Source organism: Trachurus japonicus, chromosome 1, assembly GCF_045865225.1.
Source record: "Trachurus japonicus isolate A0001 chromosome 1, Traja_1.0".
Classification (NCBI taxonomy): Eukaryota; Metazoa; Chordata; class Actinopteri; order Carangiformes; family Carangidae; genus Trachurus; species Trachurus japonicus.
The window spans coordinates 15,657,353-15,677,772 of NC_140907.1; the positions used below are offsets into that span (position 1 = coordinate 15,657,353).

Genomic DNA, 20,420 nt, shown 5'->3' on the forward strand with positions numbered 1-20,420 from the left:
TTATTTCTCTGACAAATCCATCAGATTATATTGAATCGATCCTTGGTGAGAGCCTTTGTCTCTCAGATATTTCACCCATGGTGCACTGGGCACAGCTTGTCCCTCTGAGGTCATGGGGGTCAGCCAATGAGGACTAGACAACGTTCTTGCCAGGGTAGCTATACAGCCCCACGCTCCCTCGCTTTCTCTCCCTGTTCAATTCCAATTACGTGTCATTCTGTCCTTTATAATGCAACCAGATGAAAATATGGGCAATTTCCTGGATGCATTTTCACTTTTACAAAGAGTCTAAATCTGAAAGCATTAGACTAAGATATGTGAATTACAGGGAAGCGGAATAACCCGTTTTAGGCAGTTTTGCTATCCGCTTGCCATAGTAAACAGCTTAACATGTAAAGGCTACTTACACAAAGTGTCCACCGCAGCATTTTTAGCCGTCATTGTCCGCCGAATCCTGTCTCTCACTCACAAACAGGATTGCTGTCTAATTTGGTAACAGAAACTTTTAATGTGTTTATGTGTCTGTGCTGTCGGGGCTATTAAAGTGGAGTAAAAAAAAAAAAAAGCGAGAGGGAGAAAGAAGGGGCCAGTTTGGATGTGAGAGCGCATTTTGAAACAGGAGAGCATGTTTTTGGATGGTATTTTTTGTTGAGGGGGTAACGGGCATTTTCTTCCCCCTCCTCTCTTTGTTTGTGTGGTAAATCCAGGAGCAGCTGCTGGTCTCAGGGTCTAGTGGGATTTTGGGCCTGTGTTTTCTCATGCCATCCCATGCCAAGGTGGTGTAACGCGAGCAGAGAGAGAGAGAGAGAGGGAGAGGGAGAGGAGAGGGGTGTTTCTGGAGGGTGGGGGGTGAAGGGGGGGGTGCAGTTGGGGAGAGAGAGAGAGAGAGCTGGTTTGTTGGGAGAGCTGTGACCACGCTGGTGACGAAGGCGATTGAGTGGGGGAGGGGTTGTGTGTGTGTGTGTGTGTGTAGCGGGGGGGTTTAGGAGGCGGGTGCTGTCTGGATTGGATGCATGTAAAATTAATATCCTCTGGACTTTGCCTTTGCACTAGATTGGAACTTGTCTATTTGGCTAATGACGTGCCTTCTGCCTGCACCACACACAATCCCTTCTCTCCCCCTCCCTCCCCTCTCTCTCTCTCTCTCTCTCTCTCTCTCTCTCTCTCCACTACCAGCCACCAACCACCCCCCACTCCCCCCCCCCCACCTCTTTGCTTCTCCCTCTGCCATCTCTCTCTTCCCTCCCTTTCAACGCTGGGAGCGTGCGTATTGGCTGGGCTGTTTGAGACTCGGTGCCAAATAGGTGGGCCCTCTGCGTGTTGGCACAGACTCAGTCAATGGTTAGAGAAGGAAAGTGGAGAGGAAGAGAGAAAGAGAGAGACAGAGTTGGAGAGAAAGAGGGGGAAAAAAGAATCGCACTCGGGTTTGCCAGCGGTCGTGCACACTCTTCCAACATTGATTCGGTCCTCTTGTTTTTTTGTTTTTTTTCTCTCTTCTTCTTCTCCTCTGTCCGCACCCCCCTTGTCCAGCTTTCTCTCTCCCTCTCCGTGAGTCGTATGCAGATCCTACAGAATTGAACCAATAGCACGCGCTGCTTTGCCAAGCTTTTTTTTTTTGTTTTGTTTTTTCATCAAGATATTTTTTTCTGCATATTTTTGCAAACAAGCAAAGAGGCTTGTTTAGGTGTTTGACAATTTGATCCTTTTTACTGCGGTACCTGTTTTATTTTGTGCGTGCACAGCCAGTTCTTTTTTTTTTATTCTTTTACACAGAGAGATTGCTGAACTTCTACACTCTCCTTCTGTTGTGCTCTTGAACAGCACCTCTCCTGCAGCTTCTGCCACAGTACCTCCTGTGTTCCTGTGCTGGTATTACACTGCGCCCCCTTGGCCTGTCTCCTCTTTCTCAGCTTTTTTCCCCCCTGCTGCTTTTGTTGGACACTTTCTCAGCTTCTCTTTTTGCTTAATTTTTTTTCCCTCAGTCTTTTGTTTTCTAATATACGCAGCATCACTTTGCACCTTTTGACTGAACAATCCAGTTCCTAAACTGGTGGTGCGTTTTAAGTTTCTTTGCAATCGGCGGGTGAATTTATGATGAGAAAGCAAAATGGTAACTACCGTGTTATTCTTGTTTTATTCACATGTGTTTTGTGATAACGACTGCTAGAAAAGTACTTTTGAGTGCAAATACAGTTATGCTGTTTATGGACAAATATAATATGTGGTATAATTTATAAATGTAACTTCTTGCTTTCACTTTAATAATTACATTTTGGTATGTGAGTTCTCTTATTGTCTCAGTGCTGTATGCATTACGTATTATAGTTTATATGGTGATTATGCATTACATTTATAAATTATCCAAGTTTTTACTTTTTTTTCCAGATATTGTTACAAGGCATTGTTTTAGAATTAATATTTTTTGTAGAATAGATATTGTTTCACAGTTTTGCAGTGGGTAGAGGAAAGTCTGGCATTATATTTTATTCATAACCAACATATTTAAAAAAAAATATTTATTCATGCAGGCACAAACATTTTTACACCAACATTATAGAAAACTATCACAGTACATCTGTAATTTTTTCTCATTTCATATCTTAGTCTTTCAGCATTGTGTTGTTCAGTGTTTGGTAAAATGTGTCCCTCAGTGTGATGTGTCTGTGTGTTAGGTGTTAGATGGAGAGTGTCAAGCATCGTTCCCCCTATCTCTCTCTCTCTCTCTCTCTCTCACTCACTCACTCTCTCTCTCTCTCTCTCTCTCTCTCTCTCTCTCTCTCGGCGCCTCTCGCTCATTCTCTCCCTCCGCTCACACAGAGCAGGCGCCGCTCCTCCATGCTGCGCGCCGGTGCTAACTGCCTCTCTTCTCTCTTCCCTTCCTCACCCCCACTCCCTCTCTCCCCATCCTTCTCTCCCCCATTCTCCCCCTCTCTCTCCACTGCCTCCTCCTGCTTCCCCCCCTCCTCCCTCTCCTCCACCCTCCCCCCGTCCTCCTCCCTCATCCAGGATGAATTCCACCCCTTCATCGAGGCCCTGCTGCCCCATGTCCGCGCCTTTGCCTACACCTGGTTCAACCTGCAGGCCCGTAAGCGCAAGTACTTCAAGAAGCACGAGAAGCGCATGTCCAAGGAGGAAGAACGCGCAGTGAAGGATGAGCTGCTGGGGGAAAAGCCAGAGATCAAGCAGAAGTGGGCCTCGCGCCTGCTGGCCAAGCTCCGTAAGGACATCCGGCCCGAGTTCCGTGAGGACTTTGTGCTCACCATCACGGGGAAAAAGCCCCCCTGCTGTGTGCTGTCCAACCCCGACCAGAAGGGCAAGATCCGTCGCATCGACTGCCTGCGCCAGGCCGACAAGGTGTGGCGGCTGGACCTGGTGATGGTCATCCTGTTCAAGGGCAGCCCCCTGGAGAGCACGGACGGGGAACGGCTGGTCAAGTCACCGCAGTGCACCAACCCTGGCTTGTGCGTCCAGCCTCACCACATCGGAGTGTCCGTCAAGGAGCTGGACCTCTACCTGGCCTACTTCGTCCACACGCCAGGTATGTGGCCAACTGGATACCAGACAATAATAGGGAGGGATGCCAACACATAAACACTCCACATACATACACATAGATGCACACACACATTTGCATACTCGCACACAGAAACACACTTAAACACTCGCACATTATTGAATAGAGAAATAAAAAAATATAAAAACAAACCTAAGTAAATTAGGTTTCAGAAACGCATTAAAAGGGTGTTTCATATTTCGGAAATAATTGAGATTATAAGTAAAATATCAGATTAAAAATATGAATTCAGAAAAGTGTTTATTTTACAATATTACATTTAATAAAGCAAACATACTATATCCCTGAGAAACAAAATGAAATCCCCCTCTTGCTTTTGTTCTCTCGACAAACAACAAATAGTTTTCCTTTTTGTATTTTTCCCCCCTTATTTTCTTATGTTTTTTAGTGTTTGTTTACATAACAACATAGTAACAGCAGTAATAAAAAGAATATGTGAGTCTGTCAAGGGCATTCACCCAGCGTGCACTGGCAAGTACATGTCCGTTTTTCTGAGCGAGGCATTTGCGGCTTCATACGAGGATGTATTTTGTGTTTTTTTATAGGAAGGAATTTGCTTGTGTCTGTGTGTGTGTGTCTGCGCGCTTGTGTGTGTGAATGTTTTTATGAGACGATCACCACTTTCAAATTGTGTGTTTTTGTGCAATAAGCGAGAGTCACTGTTTATAAGATTGTAGTCAGTCTGTTCAAGTGTATGTGCAGTGATAAGGCCATTGTAGCCAGGGATCGTCATTTGGCCACCACCCAGATTTCTGTGTGTGTGTGTGTGTGTGTGTGTCTGTGTGTATGAGAAGCACCAGAGCCGCGAGTCTCCTGCTCTCAGGCCGCAGGCTGCTGCCGCCTTCACCGTCTGCCTGAACGCTAGCACCACGTTGGACCTGGCTGCCAAACACACACTCACACACAAAATGCCAGTGCTTACAGACAGACAGTACTATTGCTGCCACCTTCACACCCATACACACACATATACAAACACAGCTAAAAAAAGATACACACATTTCGGTAAAAGAAAAAAAAAAAGAAGAAACAAAAAACATAAAAACAAAAAAACAACTCTGTCATCTTTGTAGCACACTTTCACACGCAGAGCCAAACACGGTTTTAGTCACAATTGCGTACACACACCCACACACAGCGCACACACTCGGGCCAAAGACTATCATAGATACAGTTTGATACAGCCAAACATTGTTGTATCTCAGCCACCATCACGGATACACACACACACACACACACACACACACATAGCCAAACATCGCTGTAGCCTCCAATGCGCATACTCTACACACACACGGCCAAAACACTGGCTGTGTTGTAGCTTTTTCCCCCCACATTTGCTGGCTACATATACAAACACATGCTCATGACCTAATATTATCTCAGCTGGAATTTTCTGGAAATTTCAAACAGTGACTCAACCAGCCTCACACACACACACACACACACACACACACATGCACATATATATACAGCGTACTCCAGTCACTGCCCAAATACACACACTCACTCTCTGCCCAGGCACAACTCCTTTGCTCTTATGGTAGCCGCTAACATGAGTGTAGCCAAATGCTATCACAGCCACCGCTCAGTGTCTCTCTTGCTCGCTCGCTCGCTCTCTCTCTCTCTCTCTGACACATACACACTCACAAAATCTCAGTCGAGGCCAAACACCTCACACTGCCCGAGCCAAACCCTGGCAGCAGCTTCAGCTTCACTCTGTTGGTCTGCCTGTGACAGTGATAAACCGTAGGTAGCGGGCAGTCCCGACGATCACGAAGAAATATCTGTCTTACTGTTTTAGTGTTAATTGTTCTCTAAAAAAAAATGGAGCCACAAATGTAATTGATTTTATTTTCAGTGACTTGGGATTTATTAAAACTGGGGCAGTGAAGCAAAAAAAGAAAAGTGTTTTCTTAATCACTTACAGAAGATTCAGGGAGAATGAGTTGTGTTTTGTGTTTTAGCAACATTTAACATTTAGCACTATTTAAAGCATTATTTTCTCTTTATGCTCGTAGAATATTCAAAATTATAATAATATATTTGTCTAAGCTTAGCTCATTTTACATGTAAATTAATAATACATTGCTTTTGCCTTTTCAGTTTCAGAAGAAATTATTATTAATATCATTCTTTGGTAGTTTTTTTCTTTAATTACAATAAAAGCAATTTGTGCTTAAGTAATTTTTGACCCAAAGATTTTTTGAAATGTGGGATCAAAATAATTTAGGATATTCTGGATCCAAGACCAAAACCTAGTTCACTTACCCACAATAAATAATAAATGTCTGTGTTATATGATTACATATATGTAAGTCATTTTAAGGTTTTCAAAATAAAATCAGTGGTTGTGACTACAGTGCTTTATGTTTGACGAGCACTCTTATGCAGTTGATGGAAATAGTGAAAACCTATTGTATTTTAATTTTTAATGTGGACTCTGAAACTGCACACATACAAATTGTAAATGTGTCATGACAGATTTTCTCCACCTCCTCTGACCAAGGTTAGCTGTCCAGTTTCCAGTTTGTAGCTGTGCAGCTCTTCACCACAGCACTTTGGTTTACAGCAGTACAGTAAAACACATGGATGGTTGGAGGGGCTACCCAGTGCACTGCCCATTCATAATGCGGACTTACTGTGTGCTCTCGCTTATCTTATCTGGCTAATACAGTGTGCCTTGGTACTTTTATCTGCCTCCAAAGAGCCTGTGCTCAGTGTAAGTTCTAGTTGGAGAAACTCTTTGGGGTCCACAGACAGAGGCAGAGGCAAAGGGCAAACCACTTTCTGTAAACCTGTCGTGAGGTTGCCACTGTTACCACACTCGCCTCTCGTCGTAAATGCGTATTTGTAAGCAAACAGACATGAAGGCCTGAATTTGTGTTACAGTGATGTGCAGTTGTGTTTTTTCCCCCCCTCAGTCACACAATGAATGACAAGATGTGCGCATTGTTTGTTTTTGTTTGGCTTGCGTTTTGTCAGTCTTTAGCATCTCTGTCTTCCTCGCTCCTCTTTGATCCCGTGCACACTTTTGTTTAGTCTCCTTAAACATCGCCCTCATTGTTGCTCTCACAGAGGTAAAGCCTCCGCTGATCTCTTTTGTTTATATTGTAGGAGACAGAGAGAGAGAGAGAGAGGGAGAGAGAGCGCGTTGGAAAGGAGAAGAGGCTGCAATAGTGATTGTTCTGTTTGGCAGCGCCCGAGCCCCGTTGGTGTGGGAAGAAGAGAAAGACGTCTTGTGTTTTGTTTATGACAGAGTGGCAAAAGCTGCCACGGGGAATCTCTGGGCTTGCCGTCAGGCTTTCTCAGGCTGTTCTGCAGCCAGCCAGCCTTTGAGATCCTCTCTGTTACGGAGCATAACACACCGCAGCCCTAACAGAACAAACCATGCTGCCACAATACACAACCTTCTCCCTCTGTTTTTTGGTCACCTCAGATAAAGAGCAACAAACCAGACAGAGCAGTGCATCTTTGAACCTTGTAACTGAAATACTGGCGGAGAATAGAGGTGAGGGGAAAGAGTGACTGTGGTGCAGTACAACGAGTAGGGCATTATTTTTAGTGTTTTATGAAGTGTGAATGACTGGTATTATAATGAAGATATGATCTCTTGGCCCGGAAGTGCCAAAGGTCTGCCAGAGAACCACAAACTGGCAAAGTCCCTTTGATAACCTCTGAATGGTGACTGTTGGACAGGCTTTGCTCACGGTACTAGTTTAGACGTAGTTCTCACTTGTGTTAGTCCGACTACTGCATAGGTGGGTAGAAGAAATCATTTAGCTGCTTCATAGTGTTCAGTGAAGAGTTTGATTTACAGTCTTTGTGCTGTTTTAGCTTAAACTCAGCACATTTCTGATTTATCCAAGGTTGGAAAAATAGAAGATTAAAAAAACACATTTGTCAGGTCCAAAGTTAGCTCAGTGCACTTAGTCATACTTTGGACCTCTTTCTTACTGCCTTTTTTTTTTCTTTCCTTTCTTTTGTACACTGTAAGTGTGATGATGAAAAGATGTTTCAAATGTGTTTCCAATCAAAAGTGCAGTACAGGAAATTTGCAGTCACTCCGAGGGAGGTGTGAAATGTGCTCGCCGTGCCATTTCTGCCATGACCGCTCCACACTCCACGCTCTGCAGTGCCAGATCCCGCCTCCCTCTCGCTATAGCAGTAGTCATGCCTTGGACGATGCTGTGAGAAAGCCCAGAGAAACCCTAGTGCTGCAGCCAGCCCCCCCCCCCCCCTCCCCCCTTCCCCCCTCCCTGGCCAACTCACTGACCACAGGAAGGATTCACAAATAAAAACCTCACTTGTGTTCATCAGTGAGGAAAACTCTCTGAGTATCGTGGATTTATGGAGGGGAAAAAAGAGCAGAAATGTGGGAGAAAAAGAGAGGGAAAGGAGGGAATAGGAGAGGGAGAGTGCAGTAGAGAGAAAGTGAAGCATCCTAATAGTCATGGCTGATATGATGAATGGTTTGCGACGTGTTAAAAGTTGACAGGGCGCTCTGATGGATTCCACAGGTTCCCACTGCTCTGCAGCTCAGTTTTTTTTCCCTTCTTGTGAAAATAATCTGTTGTTAATTACTTCCTGGATCTCTTCTCTGGCTCTCATGACATCACAAGGGCTGGGTGGACTATCCTTGTGTGTGTGTGTGTGTTTTTGTTTGTGTCTGTGTGTGTGTATGAGTGTGTGTGTGTGCGCAGCTTAGGATGACCCTCAGCAGCGAAGTGAGCATTGAGTTTTGATTAAATAAAAATCTCGACACAGAGGGAGTCGGTCAGGTCTGGGCTTTTGTATTGTGTGTGGTGGGAACGGGGCCCACGAAGGCTAAGAAAAGCTCTCCACATGCAGAGCGGCTTTGGCATCAGTAAATGTTCGCTGATGGCTCTCGTTTAGCAAGGCTCGCATCTTCTTCTGCACGTCTCCGTCTTTCTGTCTGGCGTCAGGGGCGCACCGAGGTGGCTACATATCAAATCTGAGGGGTTAAGATAGAGGGAGAGCCCCTGTCACATTAGAGAGACAGAGTGAGCAGGAGTCTTCTCACACTATTCTTGGCTTTGGAAAAAAGTCTGTGTATTTGGATAGCTAATGGTATCGGGCTAGCCAAAGCCCTGTTGTGTGCTCATTCGCTCCAACACATGCGCGCACACACACACACACACACACACAAAGACGTGAGGCTAACATTGGGGTGTCACAGACGCACATAGATTGATCCAAAACCTCAGGGTCTGCGTTTATCTCATGAGACCATGATGACACAAGCAGACTCGAGGGAAAAAAAAACATGAGAAAGGCAAGTCAAAGACAATGTTGTTATGTTTGGTCTTCCATTAAATTGACCAGTGAAAACTGGCATGGTCAGTGATTTGGTGCCTTTGTCCTAGAAACAGCTCCCTGCTTTTTTTTTTGGGGGTGGGGTGGGGGGGGTTTATATAGCGATCATAAGCCTCAGTTTCTTTGGCTGTGCCTGACTCGGGAGAAAGTAAAACCCCTGAACATTTCTGGTCTTCCCGCATCTGTTCCCTTTTGTGTGAAGAGTTTCAGTGTTGGGAGATATGTGGTAAATAGATTATTCCAGTGAAATCGGGAGACCGTCATCGTGGTGGAACAGACAAATGAAGCAGTTTCTGCTATTTGGCTCTGTTATCATTCTCTGATTCGCTCTGTCTTTTTGAATGAACCGAGCCATCATATTTTGTCTGTCTCTCCTCTCATGCAGCTCCCCCTTGTAAACGCAACACAGGTAGAAAAGCAGAAGAATGGATATAGCTGTTTTCAGCATTTTTTCTCACAATTGAAAAGGGAAATGTCAGTGTCAAATTTACCTTTGCGCGTGTCCTTCATAACTACTGATGCACTTCTTTTTGCCTCTCTTCCTTTGGTTAAAGATTTATCATTTAGAGTTAAAGCCACCTTGTTTGTGCAGAAATGTATTTTGACAAAATGCTGTACATATTAATCTAGAGTTCCCAGATGCATGGTTTTCATCCCTATTTATGTCAGCCTAGATATAATGTGATGAATTATTTTGTAGCAATCCATTATAGAAACCTAAATGCATTCATATAAATATACCGGTATATTATATATTTTTTTATATTGTAAAAAAAATATTATTACTATTCATAAATAATTTTTCTACTGAGTGGTTTAAAGCTTAGCAATTTTTCATTTTCTCAGAAGGAAAAACAGGTTTTCTCACACCGCTGAACTCAGGATAATACCTACCGTCGAGATTTAATTACACATTAAAACACATTAACGATTGTCATATAAAAAATGGGTGTAGGTTAAGCTAAGCATGCAGTGATAAAAACTGCATTCTCTACTTGAGCTGAGTGGGTTTTTTTTTTTTTTTTTACATTTTTTATTTGGAAAAAAAATCCTAGAGAGAACAAGAAAAGGGGAGAAAGAAGGGGAGAGAAAGCAGAAGAAGAAAGGGAAAGAAAGAGGTTATTGAGAAAAGAGAGAGTCAGAAGCAGCGAGGGGGTGGTATTGTCTGTATTAATACTGTGTCTTCCCAGTGCCGGGTCTCTTTTCAGGCTTTTGTAGCGGCGCCAACCATGAAATGTGTCTGTCCCCAAAAACCATATACCCACTCAGGAGGGTTTCCCGACCTCAGAGAGACGAGGAGGAGGAGGAGAAGGAGCAGGAGAAAGAGTGCAGTGGCCAGTGCTCACTATCAGGCAGGCCAGCCAGAAAGGAGCGAGAGCCAGAGAACATGGCTTATTCACCGGGTTGCACTCACAGCGAGGCCCTGGCATCAGCTGCTTAGTCTGGCTAACAATGCTATTTAGCGCCACACAACCATAGCCAGGCCAGAATGAGAGTCACAATACTACGTCTTAAATCCAAAAGCATCAATGCGTTTCTCTATCTTTCTTTTTATTTATTTTTCCCCTGTTATTTTCCTTATAAGAAGCAGCTCTGCTTTGCTTTGATTTTTTGGTTGCTGACAAAAGAAGTTTGGTTCATTCTGATTTAGAAATTTAAAAAAAAAAGAAGATAAAAATAACCTCTGTATTATTTTATTTTGCACATGTGGGTTGAGGAATAAAGAAATTATTATGTGGGCGAGTTCAACCCAGCAAAGGAGTTTGATGTTCAGAAAGTGAGGGGAGTTGTTAGAGGAGTTGTGTCGGCGGCCGTTTTTGGCATGATGATATCTCTCTGTATGGAAGACGCCAAATTTTCATACACAGTTCCTGCCAACCTCCTCCCTCTGATCCTCGCTTTCTTCTCTTTTCTTTTCTTCTTTTCACTTGTTCCCCTTTTCTTTTATTCCTCTTTAGGGTTCAAATGAATGCCCTCCCCTAGCCTCATTAGCACCCTGGACTCCTGTTTGCAGCTACAGAAAAATGTATAATAACTTGTAAGCACAAACATTTTAGCTCTCAATAGGACCATTATCCTTGTTTTTCATGAAAGCAGGCCATCATGGGCTCTGAGCCTTGACTGTGAGTGGTTTCTTTTTTTTTCTTTTTTTTTTTTAATTATCTGATGTTTCTTTCATTTACTATGCAAAGATGTTTTGCCACCAGCTATTTGGTTGATATATGTTTATAAAGCCTGGCATTCTGCCTTTTCAACGCTATCTTTACATTTTTTATTTGCTCATTGAGTTTGTTTTAATACAGAGATAAAATATTTTCTCTCAAAGTGTTTTATGTTGGCTCTGAAGCTTGATTGGTGTTTAGTTTCTCTTTTATTTTGTGTAAATTTATTGCTTTCACTTAATGAGATTCTCAGTACATTTCATTTGACGACTAATTAAGTTTGGTCACTTATTTCTTTCTAGTTGAAATATTTTACATCGTACATGGCGGGTCGTGCCTGTCTGTCTTTTAGTTGAAAGTGTCTTCGTCGTTTCGCGGCGGACCACATGTCCTCCTTGAGAGACGACCTACATGAGGGCATCGTTTGGTGTTCGTTACACCATGAGAAGAAGAGCGGTTTAGAGAATACAGAAAGTGGGGTGGGGTGGGGGGGGGGGGGCTGGGGGCGAACGAGCGAGCTAGCTGAGAAGCACAGCAGAATGCAGAGAATCAAATTTGGCATGCGTCTGTGTAAGCGAGTAAGCTTCAAATCAGTTTGGACACAGATCTAGGACACTAGACGGGGAGAAGAAAGCAGGATGAAACGGGATAGGGAGCGACATGGGATTGAGAGGGGGGATAGAGTGTATACGTGTATGTGTGTTCAGTGGATGGGAGGGTGGGGGGGTGGTAGTTAAGTAGAGGATGAGATGGTGGGTGAGGTTGAGGGGGTGAGGAGAGTGGGTGGGGGTGGGGGGTGTTTGGTAGAGTGTCCCTCAATGACGACTTGAAAAACAGGCCGGTAAATAAATGGAGTGGCAGTAAACAAGGCTCGGCGCTTTATCAAAAGACTCCATTCATCTGTGAACAGGAGAGTCTCTCTTTTCTCTGAGGAGACAGAGAAAGGAACCCACTGACGCTGACGAGAGGACGGCGCTTGTTTAGATAACAGGATGAGTTTGGAGTGGAATGGTTGGGGAGGGTGGGGGGGTGTGCAGAGCAGGTGGGAGGTGGACACAGTCTTAACGAGTGGGGTAAGGTGGGGGTGGAGATAGTGTGTTTTTTGTTTGTTCTTTATCACCAGCGTGGATTCAGGGAAGGATTGTGTTTTTCGGGGTTAGAATGGCGGGATAGGCCGATGACAGTATGTGTTTGTGTGTCTAGTACAAAGCGGTGTAGGGGGTGGTGTGCTTTTTGGCAAAGCCTTGCGCGCCTGTATGCGCAGGCGTACATGTGTGTGTGAGAGTGCATATGTGCATATGTCTCTGTTTGCTCATTATACATGGTTATTTTTTCCAGACTGAGTGCTGTGCTCTATTTTGCATGATTTACAGTCCTGTGAGCCAAGCAGCAGGTCCTTTTTTTTTTTTTTTTTTTTTACGCAACCGAGAGTTTGGAAGGAGCAGAGTCTTGGGGTCTCAGGGACACTGCGGTAAACTGGCCACAGCAAGGTGGTGTGCATTGCTCTCTGCTTCAGCTCGTCATGATTCAGCTCGTCAGCCTGTAAGCCAAGGGAGCCAAGTGTAAACTAAGTGCTAGAAAGTTCCTTTATGCGTTTCTGTCAAACTTTTTAATTAAGAGAGATAAATTAATGAATATAGAGATCAGGGTTAAGTCACCCCAACCACTTACTGAATTATGACTGACAGAGAATCCAAGTGCCACCTTTCAAAAGCTTTAATTTAATTGTGCCACTCTTAAGTGTGAATGTTAACAATTATTACTCCATTTTTAACTTGCCTCTAATCCTTTGAGAGCACATCATGTTCACAGAAGTGGCCTTGTAGAGTAGGATATGAGATGTGCATCTGTCACTTTAACTTGACAACTGAGCTTTATACCTTTAGGCTCCAGCTTCAGAGTTATAGAGGACGTATAATGCATTAATCTTTTCATTCATACAGCCAAGAGTCTCTTTTAAAAAGCCCTTTGTCTAGGTTATCAGCAGCATCCCGCATGCACAAACTCTCAATTTCTCTGTTGCTGCCTGTCTTTTATAGTTTATCAATGATGTTATTTTAATGTCCTTCCATTAATATATCTTTATCAAAACAGGCCTTTTTCATTTGACTCCTTTAGAAGCACAGGATTGATTTTAGGGTTGCCATGACACCCAGGAAACCCCCCCTTCCCCTTCTCCCTAGCCTCTGTCTTTGCCACCCCAATGTCCCCCTCCCCAGCCCACCGCCTGTTCGCCTCACGTTTATTGGACCCAAATTCGGCTGGCACCATGGCAACCAAGGCTCCCAGGGAACCTTGCCTGGGTAGGATCCAAGGTGCCTCCAGGGTGGCACTGGCTGGCGTCGCGAGCGTCAACGGGCTGTCGCCGCGGCAGGTTGCTACGACAAGGCCAGCCTGGCCCTGCCGCGCCACGGCCGCGGTGGGAGTGCTAGCTCGCTAACCTCCGTTAACTAACTACCAGCTAACATGACCTGCCATATCCGGTGACATTAGCCACCGCTTCCACTGCTGCAGGCCTCGGCGGCTCCAGCACGGGGGAAGCAGGGGAAGCATTTCACCAGTACGCATATTGATGTGGCATGGCTTGGTGCCCAGCGCTGCCTCCCACATGAGAGAGAGCAGGAGAGAGAGAAAGAGACGAGAGAATGAGAGGCAGAAAGACAGCAAAGAGATGCATTCTCAGTGTATTATGAATATTATGTATATATGAGCATATACGTTTTATGAACAATGCCTCTCTCCTGTGGTGTGGAAATATTCAGCCGCACATATTTGGCTCTGTGTGCGTCTTGCCAGAACGTGTATGATATTTAAATGAATGATTATGATGTGCACAGCACTGTGCATCTGTTGAGACAATATGGTTTTATGACTGATGCTGAAAACCATCAGTAGGCCGACAACGTGAACAAGCGATGAAATTCATTCGTGAGAGGTTGTTGTTTTACTGTATTTGTCTACAGATTTTTTTTTTCTCCACAAAGTGTGTGAGTGCATGGCTTGCTGTGTGAAAGTGGATGTATGGTCATCTGCTTCACTCTGTTTAATTGGAAAACAAAACAAGCAGGTGACACACAAGACTCCTCATACTAAATGTGATGATTATGTTAGTGTGATCCAGATTGTGCGCCAAATAGACAGGACACTTCTGCATGTTTGTATTTATTTTCACTTCCTCCAGATTCTGTAGAAATCCAGTGACACTTTGGGTTGGTTATCTTGTTGCATGGATTGGCACCTGGTGCCTCCAACCACAAGCACGTGCGCACACACACGCACACACAGCTGACACCTGGGTAGCCCTTGGGTAGGCTGTTACAGTAGGTAAGCATGTGGTGCTCATCCTTATCTCAGTTTTCCTCCAGCTGGGCTTGTCCTGCTGTGGCACAGTGAGCTTAGGAGACTACAGCTGCAGTGTCCTGCTGACTTGGAGCATCTTCACACTACGTCTTTTCAATTTCCTCCAGCCCTGGCAACTGACAATTTACCAAAAATATCATGAGTAAGGAGTATATTGTTCCTAGTGTCTATATTTAGGCAGAGCAAAGCGCTTTTAATGCTCTCTAGCGTAGCCGGGACCCAGCTCTTTTGCCTGAAACACCAAAGATATAAGAGTATGGGGGGGAATAGGTAGGTAGCAGGCTGCTATTGTTCAGGAAACTGATGACTTTCCAATGAGAGCTAAGTGCAGGTGCTAAAAGTGGTGCTTCACCTCATGAGTAAAATGATAAAAATACATGTGACTCAGACTCGTTTGTCAAATTATCAGTGTAAAATGCAGTTGAGGCACTTTTCTCTCTCTCTACTCTTTCTCCAGCCAACAGACTGTGACTCTACTGCAGCCTGACTGAAAGTTTGCTGCTCCCTGTACAGTACATTCCTGATCTTAACTGCGCAGTGGTGGGTAGGGCAACACATTGACTCTGCAGGGAAGGAATGGATATCTCATCACCCTGCTTTCTTAAAGTATGAGTCAGTATCCGTAATTGGTCACGGGCCAATCACTGGTACAATAGGGTTTCACTTGATTAAAGTAGCAGAATGCAATTTGCCTCAGCTCAGATTCAGTTTGGCGGTGAAGTTTTTTAGAAGGATTTATGGACGGTTTAGTCAGAACTGTTTCACCGATAGTTAAGTCTCATCCACTTTTAACCACTCTGTTGCCTCTGTGATCCCCCCCCCCCCCTATTTTTTTTGTGAGGACAAAGTCAGTGTTTCTACCTCACTCCTAAGTGAGTTCAGCCTGTGGCAGGGAAACAGTGAATTCGTCATGCGAGGTGTGTAAGGAGATATGGTGTGTGATCCATGACGGGGCTGGCGGCAGTGTGCATGCTCAGCGCTGCCAGCTAGTGTAAAGAGGCCAGAGGTAGAAAGTTGAAGAGTGGGAGAAAACTTTAAGACTACGTTTGTTTGAGACTGCATAAACAGGAGATAGAGTATTATTAAGTTGCTCCGTCCTTGTTTGTTTCTTTTTTTTTTCCTCTAGCCTCTCTCTGTGTTCCTCCTGACCTGAAATTGGGGGTTAGATTGAGGATAGTGACGGACTAATGAGCCCCTTTTCCTGCAATTACCCTCCTTTCTTCTGTTCCCTCTGTCTCTCTCTGTTTCCCTCTCCCTCTCAAATTCCCTGTTTGGTTTTGTCCGTTCGTCGTGTTCATTTTCTCTTTTAGCCCAATCAGTTTGTTTCCCGTTCTCCCTCTCTCTTCTGTTTCTCCCTTCTTTTTGGCTGTCACCTTCTTAGAGAGTAGTGGTAAATCAAGGTGGCACTTCATCTTTAAAAGCAACATGATGGTCAATTAAAGAAATCTGGTCCTAATTTGCGGTAGATTGCTATCTGAGATGTTGGATGGAAACGCTGCTTGTTAATAAAGAAAAAATGCAGAGTTGTGCTCCCTTTCTCTTTGTTCCCTCCTTTGTTTTCATTTGATTGGGTTTTTTTTATTTTGGATTTCTCTATACTTAGTTTCAAAATAGTTTTCTTTTTTCTTTGTTTTTTTTTTCTCTTTTGAATTCTATCTGAATCACAGTTTCTCAGACTCCAGAGTACAGTTTTTATTATATGTAATGAGTTTTGGACAGCTTATTTTACTTTATACTGTACATGCCTGAGTCTTGGTTATTGGCTTATTGGCAGTGAATAGCATACAGGCTAATTCTTTCTTTCCACTCACTCACTCACTCACTCACTTTGTGGCCTAAACTGCCTCTTGAACACAGGAGGACTTTTGTGTATTAGCGCGTTTAACTGGAGGTGTGCATGAAAAAGAACATGATTTTGTTTCCTTTCATGGTGTCTGGCTGCTGTTTGTATTTAGCTTGGTTTCTATCCTGCTGTGTCTTCCTCCCCACTGCGTGCTGGACATGAAATGGAGCAGAATTGTCAGGGGTTTGGTTGCCCTTGATGCTTTTTATTTCTTTGGCGCAATGCATTCACATGGACTGAATACCCCCACCCTGCACTATTCAGAAAGATATAGTTAGCTCTGTGAATGCAATGAGTGTAAATCCTTCTGCACACTTTTTTTATAGAATATCAGGCAAAACTTAGCTGACTTACTGTCTTCCCATGTGCCTCACATTACTGTCAAGTGTTATTTCACATTTCATTGTCAAGGTCTGCTTTATGCTTAAAGCCGTATTGGCACCGGTGGTTTGAATAACAGCAGGGTGGCTTAGTGAGTCAGGTTAAAGATCTGGTGGCCAGACAGCAAGTACTGTACCCAACCTTAAGAGGCCTTAAATGAGGCACCGAATCCCTCCCGGCTCCAGAGGTGCTACTCTGTAACCAGTGCTGACCTCTGACCCCTCTGAGCCTAGCAACTAAAATAAAACATTTTTACTGGGGATCAATGAGGTATCACATTATTAGTAACTTCTAGCATGGCTCCATGCTCTTTGGATGGTAAATGCCTTGCACAGGTGCTAATGGGATGCTACCTTCTAGCCTAGCGCCAACTGCTTCACATCCTACTCATGTGCCAAGTAAAAGTCACACTGGATGCTAAATCCTTGCCCAGTGCACAGTGCTAACAAGCCCCAATCTAGGCTGATCCTTATTAATACAGTGGGTCATGATCAGCCTTAAAAAACTAGCATGCAGCTGCCCTTCATGTGGCCTGGTGTTATTGCGGGGTCAGCCCAGTGACAGCCTGAGAGAGAGAGAGCAGGATGAGGGAGAAGATGAATGAGTTGCTGAGTTCTGACTGTGTGTGAAACATGTGTGGCTGTTGTTGATTAAAAGTTGTTGTTGTAATTGCGGGGCTTAAAATGCCAGGTGGCGGATGTGTCCTGCTAATCCCCTATCTAATTTCGAGGTCCAGGGGTGAAGCTCTTAATCCGAAACACACACACATACGCTCGCTCATAGTCGGTGCCGACACATATACACATATGCAATTACGTGCACAGGCTCCCACAAGCATGCATATGCCCACTTGCATGTTCACATTCCTCTCTGTTAACTATAAAGTTTTGAAATACACAGAAAACTGTTCACTTATTTGCAAATGTTTCAAACCATGCATAAAAAGTATGGCGCCACGGGGCGTCGCGTGGCGTAGTGGTTAGAGCGGGCGCCCCATGTATAGAGGCACAGTCCTCGCTGCGGTCGGCCCCGGTTCGAGTCCCGCGTCGGGCGCCATTTGCTGCATGTCATGCCCCCTCTCTCTGCCTCCCCATTTCCTGTCTGTCTCAACTGTACTATCTATAAAGGCATAAAAGCCCAAAAAATATATAGAAAAAAAAAAAAAAAAAAAGTATGGCGCCACATGTACACTATGTGACGTTTGACCTGTGTGGCCTTATGGTGTGTTTATCTATGATGCGCTCGCTCCTCGACACAAACAACCATGTCACACATTATACAAGCCCATGCCAGCCTTTCTCTCTCTTTTGCTTCGCCTTTCCTCGCCTGCCGTGTTTATTTTTATGACTTCAGCAGTTTACGGGCCTTGTTGCCGCATGCTCAAACCATATAAAGGTGCACTTGAGATAGACGAAAGTGTCACAGTGACAGGGAGATAAGAGGGTTGACCGGCTGCTCCACCCTTTACCTCAGTTTACCCCTGCTCTGCTCCGCTCTACTGTATGTGGGTCAACCACACAGTGCACACACTGCACATAGTAGATAGCTACAGTATAACACGGAGAGGCCTCGTTTGGGAGGGGTTACTGTCTGCAATTGTTATCTTTATTTTGTATTATTTTTTTGCCTGTCTCGGATTTTAGGTTGCTCCCTCTGAGGTTAATTCCTTACTCCAAAAATCCCACTGTTTCTCATTACTTTAATTCAGTTTACTTATATGTAAAGTTACAGCTTTTTTTATTTTTATTTTTTAAGAATTTGATCATCATTTCTTAGTTTATACTTGGATATTGTTTAAACTTCACTAGCTCATGTGCATTGGTCTGCCTGCCTTTTCCTTTCTTTGTCTTTGTCTTAGCCCTGTGCCTCTCAGTGGCAGGTGTGGCGGCCATGTGTTTTAAGTATGTGTAGTAGTTTACAGCTCAAGCTAAAAGGGGGAGGAAAGAGGGAGGCGAGCTGGGAGGGAGGAAGGGAGGAGGAACCGCCATGCCCCGGGCGTAGGGTCATCTCAGGTGAAATGTCTCTCTGGGCATGTGGGCAGGGCCTCGGAGAGAAGAGGGAGGAGTAAGAGGAGTAGTCTGCTGACACATAACTAAACAGACAGAAAGTTTGAGGGAGAGGAAGGGAACCGGTTAATAACCAATATTCTTAGTACAAAGTCTAATCAAATGCGATACAGAGTAAATACTTGACTATGTGGAGTTACAGTGCTTATTTTATGTGTATAAAAGTGGAAGTAGTGAAAGTCTTGAGGAAGAAGGAAAGTGGTTGGGAGAAGGGGGAATTGCTCCTTCTGGCCTCTGACTGTACTGTGGATGCAGAAGGAACTCCTAATAAAGGAAAAATATGCATCTGAGTAATACGTTGAGTAACCGGGACAGTGTGAAATGTTGTGAATTCTTAGTGACAGCAGCGAGATGTGTGTTCAAACATGGAGCGCTGAGGAAGGTGCCTTGTCAGGGGACCTCTGTCAGAACAAAATGGGGAGCATTGAGGAGAAACCCTAACCCTTTTCAGAGAGAAGGAAGGAGGGAAAGTAAACTGTGGGTGGGGGGTGGGGGTGGTGGATGACAGATGATTTCCCAAGTTCAGATATGAAAAGAGGGCGGAGTGATAGAGAGAGAGAAATGGAGGGAAAGAGAGAAACAGAGAGAGAAGTGGGGAGGTGGCAAGAGAGAAAGAAAGAAAGAAAGAAAGGGAGTCTTCAGAGAGGAGGATCGTAAGAAAAAAAAGAGAGAGAGAGAGCTTCTCTGCAGGGCGGGTTTCCTGAGGTCACAGTACTGAATATCACAGAGGAATGTGGAATGCTGAATTGCTGCCAAGGCAAACACACCGGCCGCACCACCGCCGCCCCCAATGGCTGTCAAGGGCTGCTTTATATACACACACAAAAGACACACAGGCACGCAGTCATATATGTGCATAAGCATATGTACAGTGCAGTCGCACACAATGCCCAGTGCACAGTCAGACTGGATATATAGTATACACTGCCCACCCTGCAGACACATGCACTTGTGGAAACATCCATGCTGTCAGCACCTGCAGAAGAAGTGAGTTCTGCAGTTGACGGGACAGACCTGTGGTGATCAGAGACCAAGTTTAGGTATCATTTAACTGCAGCTCTCTGATTACTCGACTGGGATATTGTTGTTCTCAAATGAGTGCTATTCAGAAATGTTTTCATTAGTTTGTCTGTGTGTGTGTGTGTGTGTGTGTGTGTGCGCGTGTGTGGAAGGAACATTATAATGGACCGTGACAGCATAGCTGAAATGCAGGAAGCTGTAAGTTATTACAGCTGTGACACACACACACACACACACACACGGGCAACACACACGTATAGAAACACACATGTACATTCACACACAGAGAGTAAATGACTCATTTACTGCAGGTTGGACAAACATGTTAAAACACACTCACACTTACACTGATCCAGTGACTCATGTGCCGTGCACACACATGCTAAACCGGCGTTTGATGTTTTGTCAAGGACTTAGGTTATATCCGCCGTCGGCTAAAAATAAATTCAGCAAAGATGTAGAGATCACCTTTGAAGAATTCGCTTACTACAAATGATGAAAAGAGAGACAGATAAAGTGTTCATCCAAGGGCCAAAAAAACTCTTCCATTTGTCCTCAATTTTCATACCAAAGTCAAATGCGAATGATTCAGAACATTTGCAATTGATTGAGTCAAGGAGACGCTGCGGTACAGACAGGTTCAACAGGATGGAGGATGGGCTGTATCAAAGAAAAAG

The 20,420-nt window shown here is 44.4% G+C and overlaps 1 protein-coding gene across 50 annotated transcripts in view; it reads left to right on the forward strand.

Moving 5' to 3' along the window:
- nfixa (nuclear factor I/Xa) overlaps window positions 1–20,420 on the forward strand; it is a 110,958-nt gene that overhangs the window by 33,887 nt on the left and 56,651 nt on the right. For 38 of the 50 annotated variants that reach the window (XM_085774957.1, XM_085775088.1, XM_085775158.1 and 35 more), the window contains one exon: window positions 3,007–3,538. In XM_085774957.1, the coding sequence (XP_085631083.1) occupies window positions 3,007–3,538 (532 nt within the window). Of the gene's footprint in view, window positions 1–1,176; window positions 2,111–2,795; window positions 3,539–20,420 lie in introns of those variants that run through there. The other 12 variants (XM_085774984.1, XM_085775150.1, XM_085775080.1 and 9 more) reach the window with 4 other exon arrangements.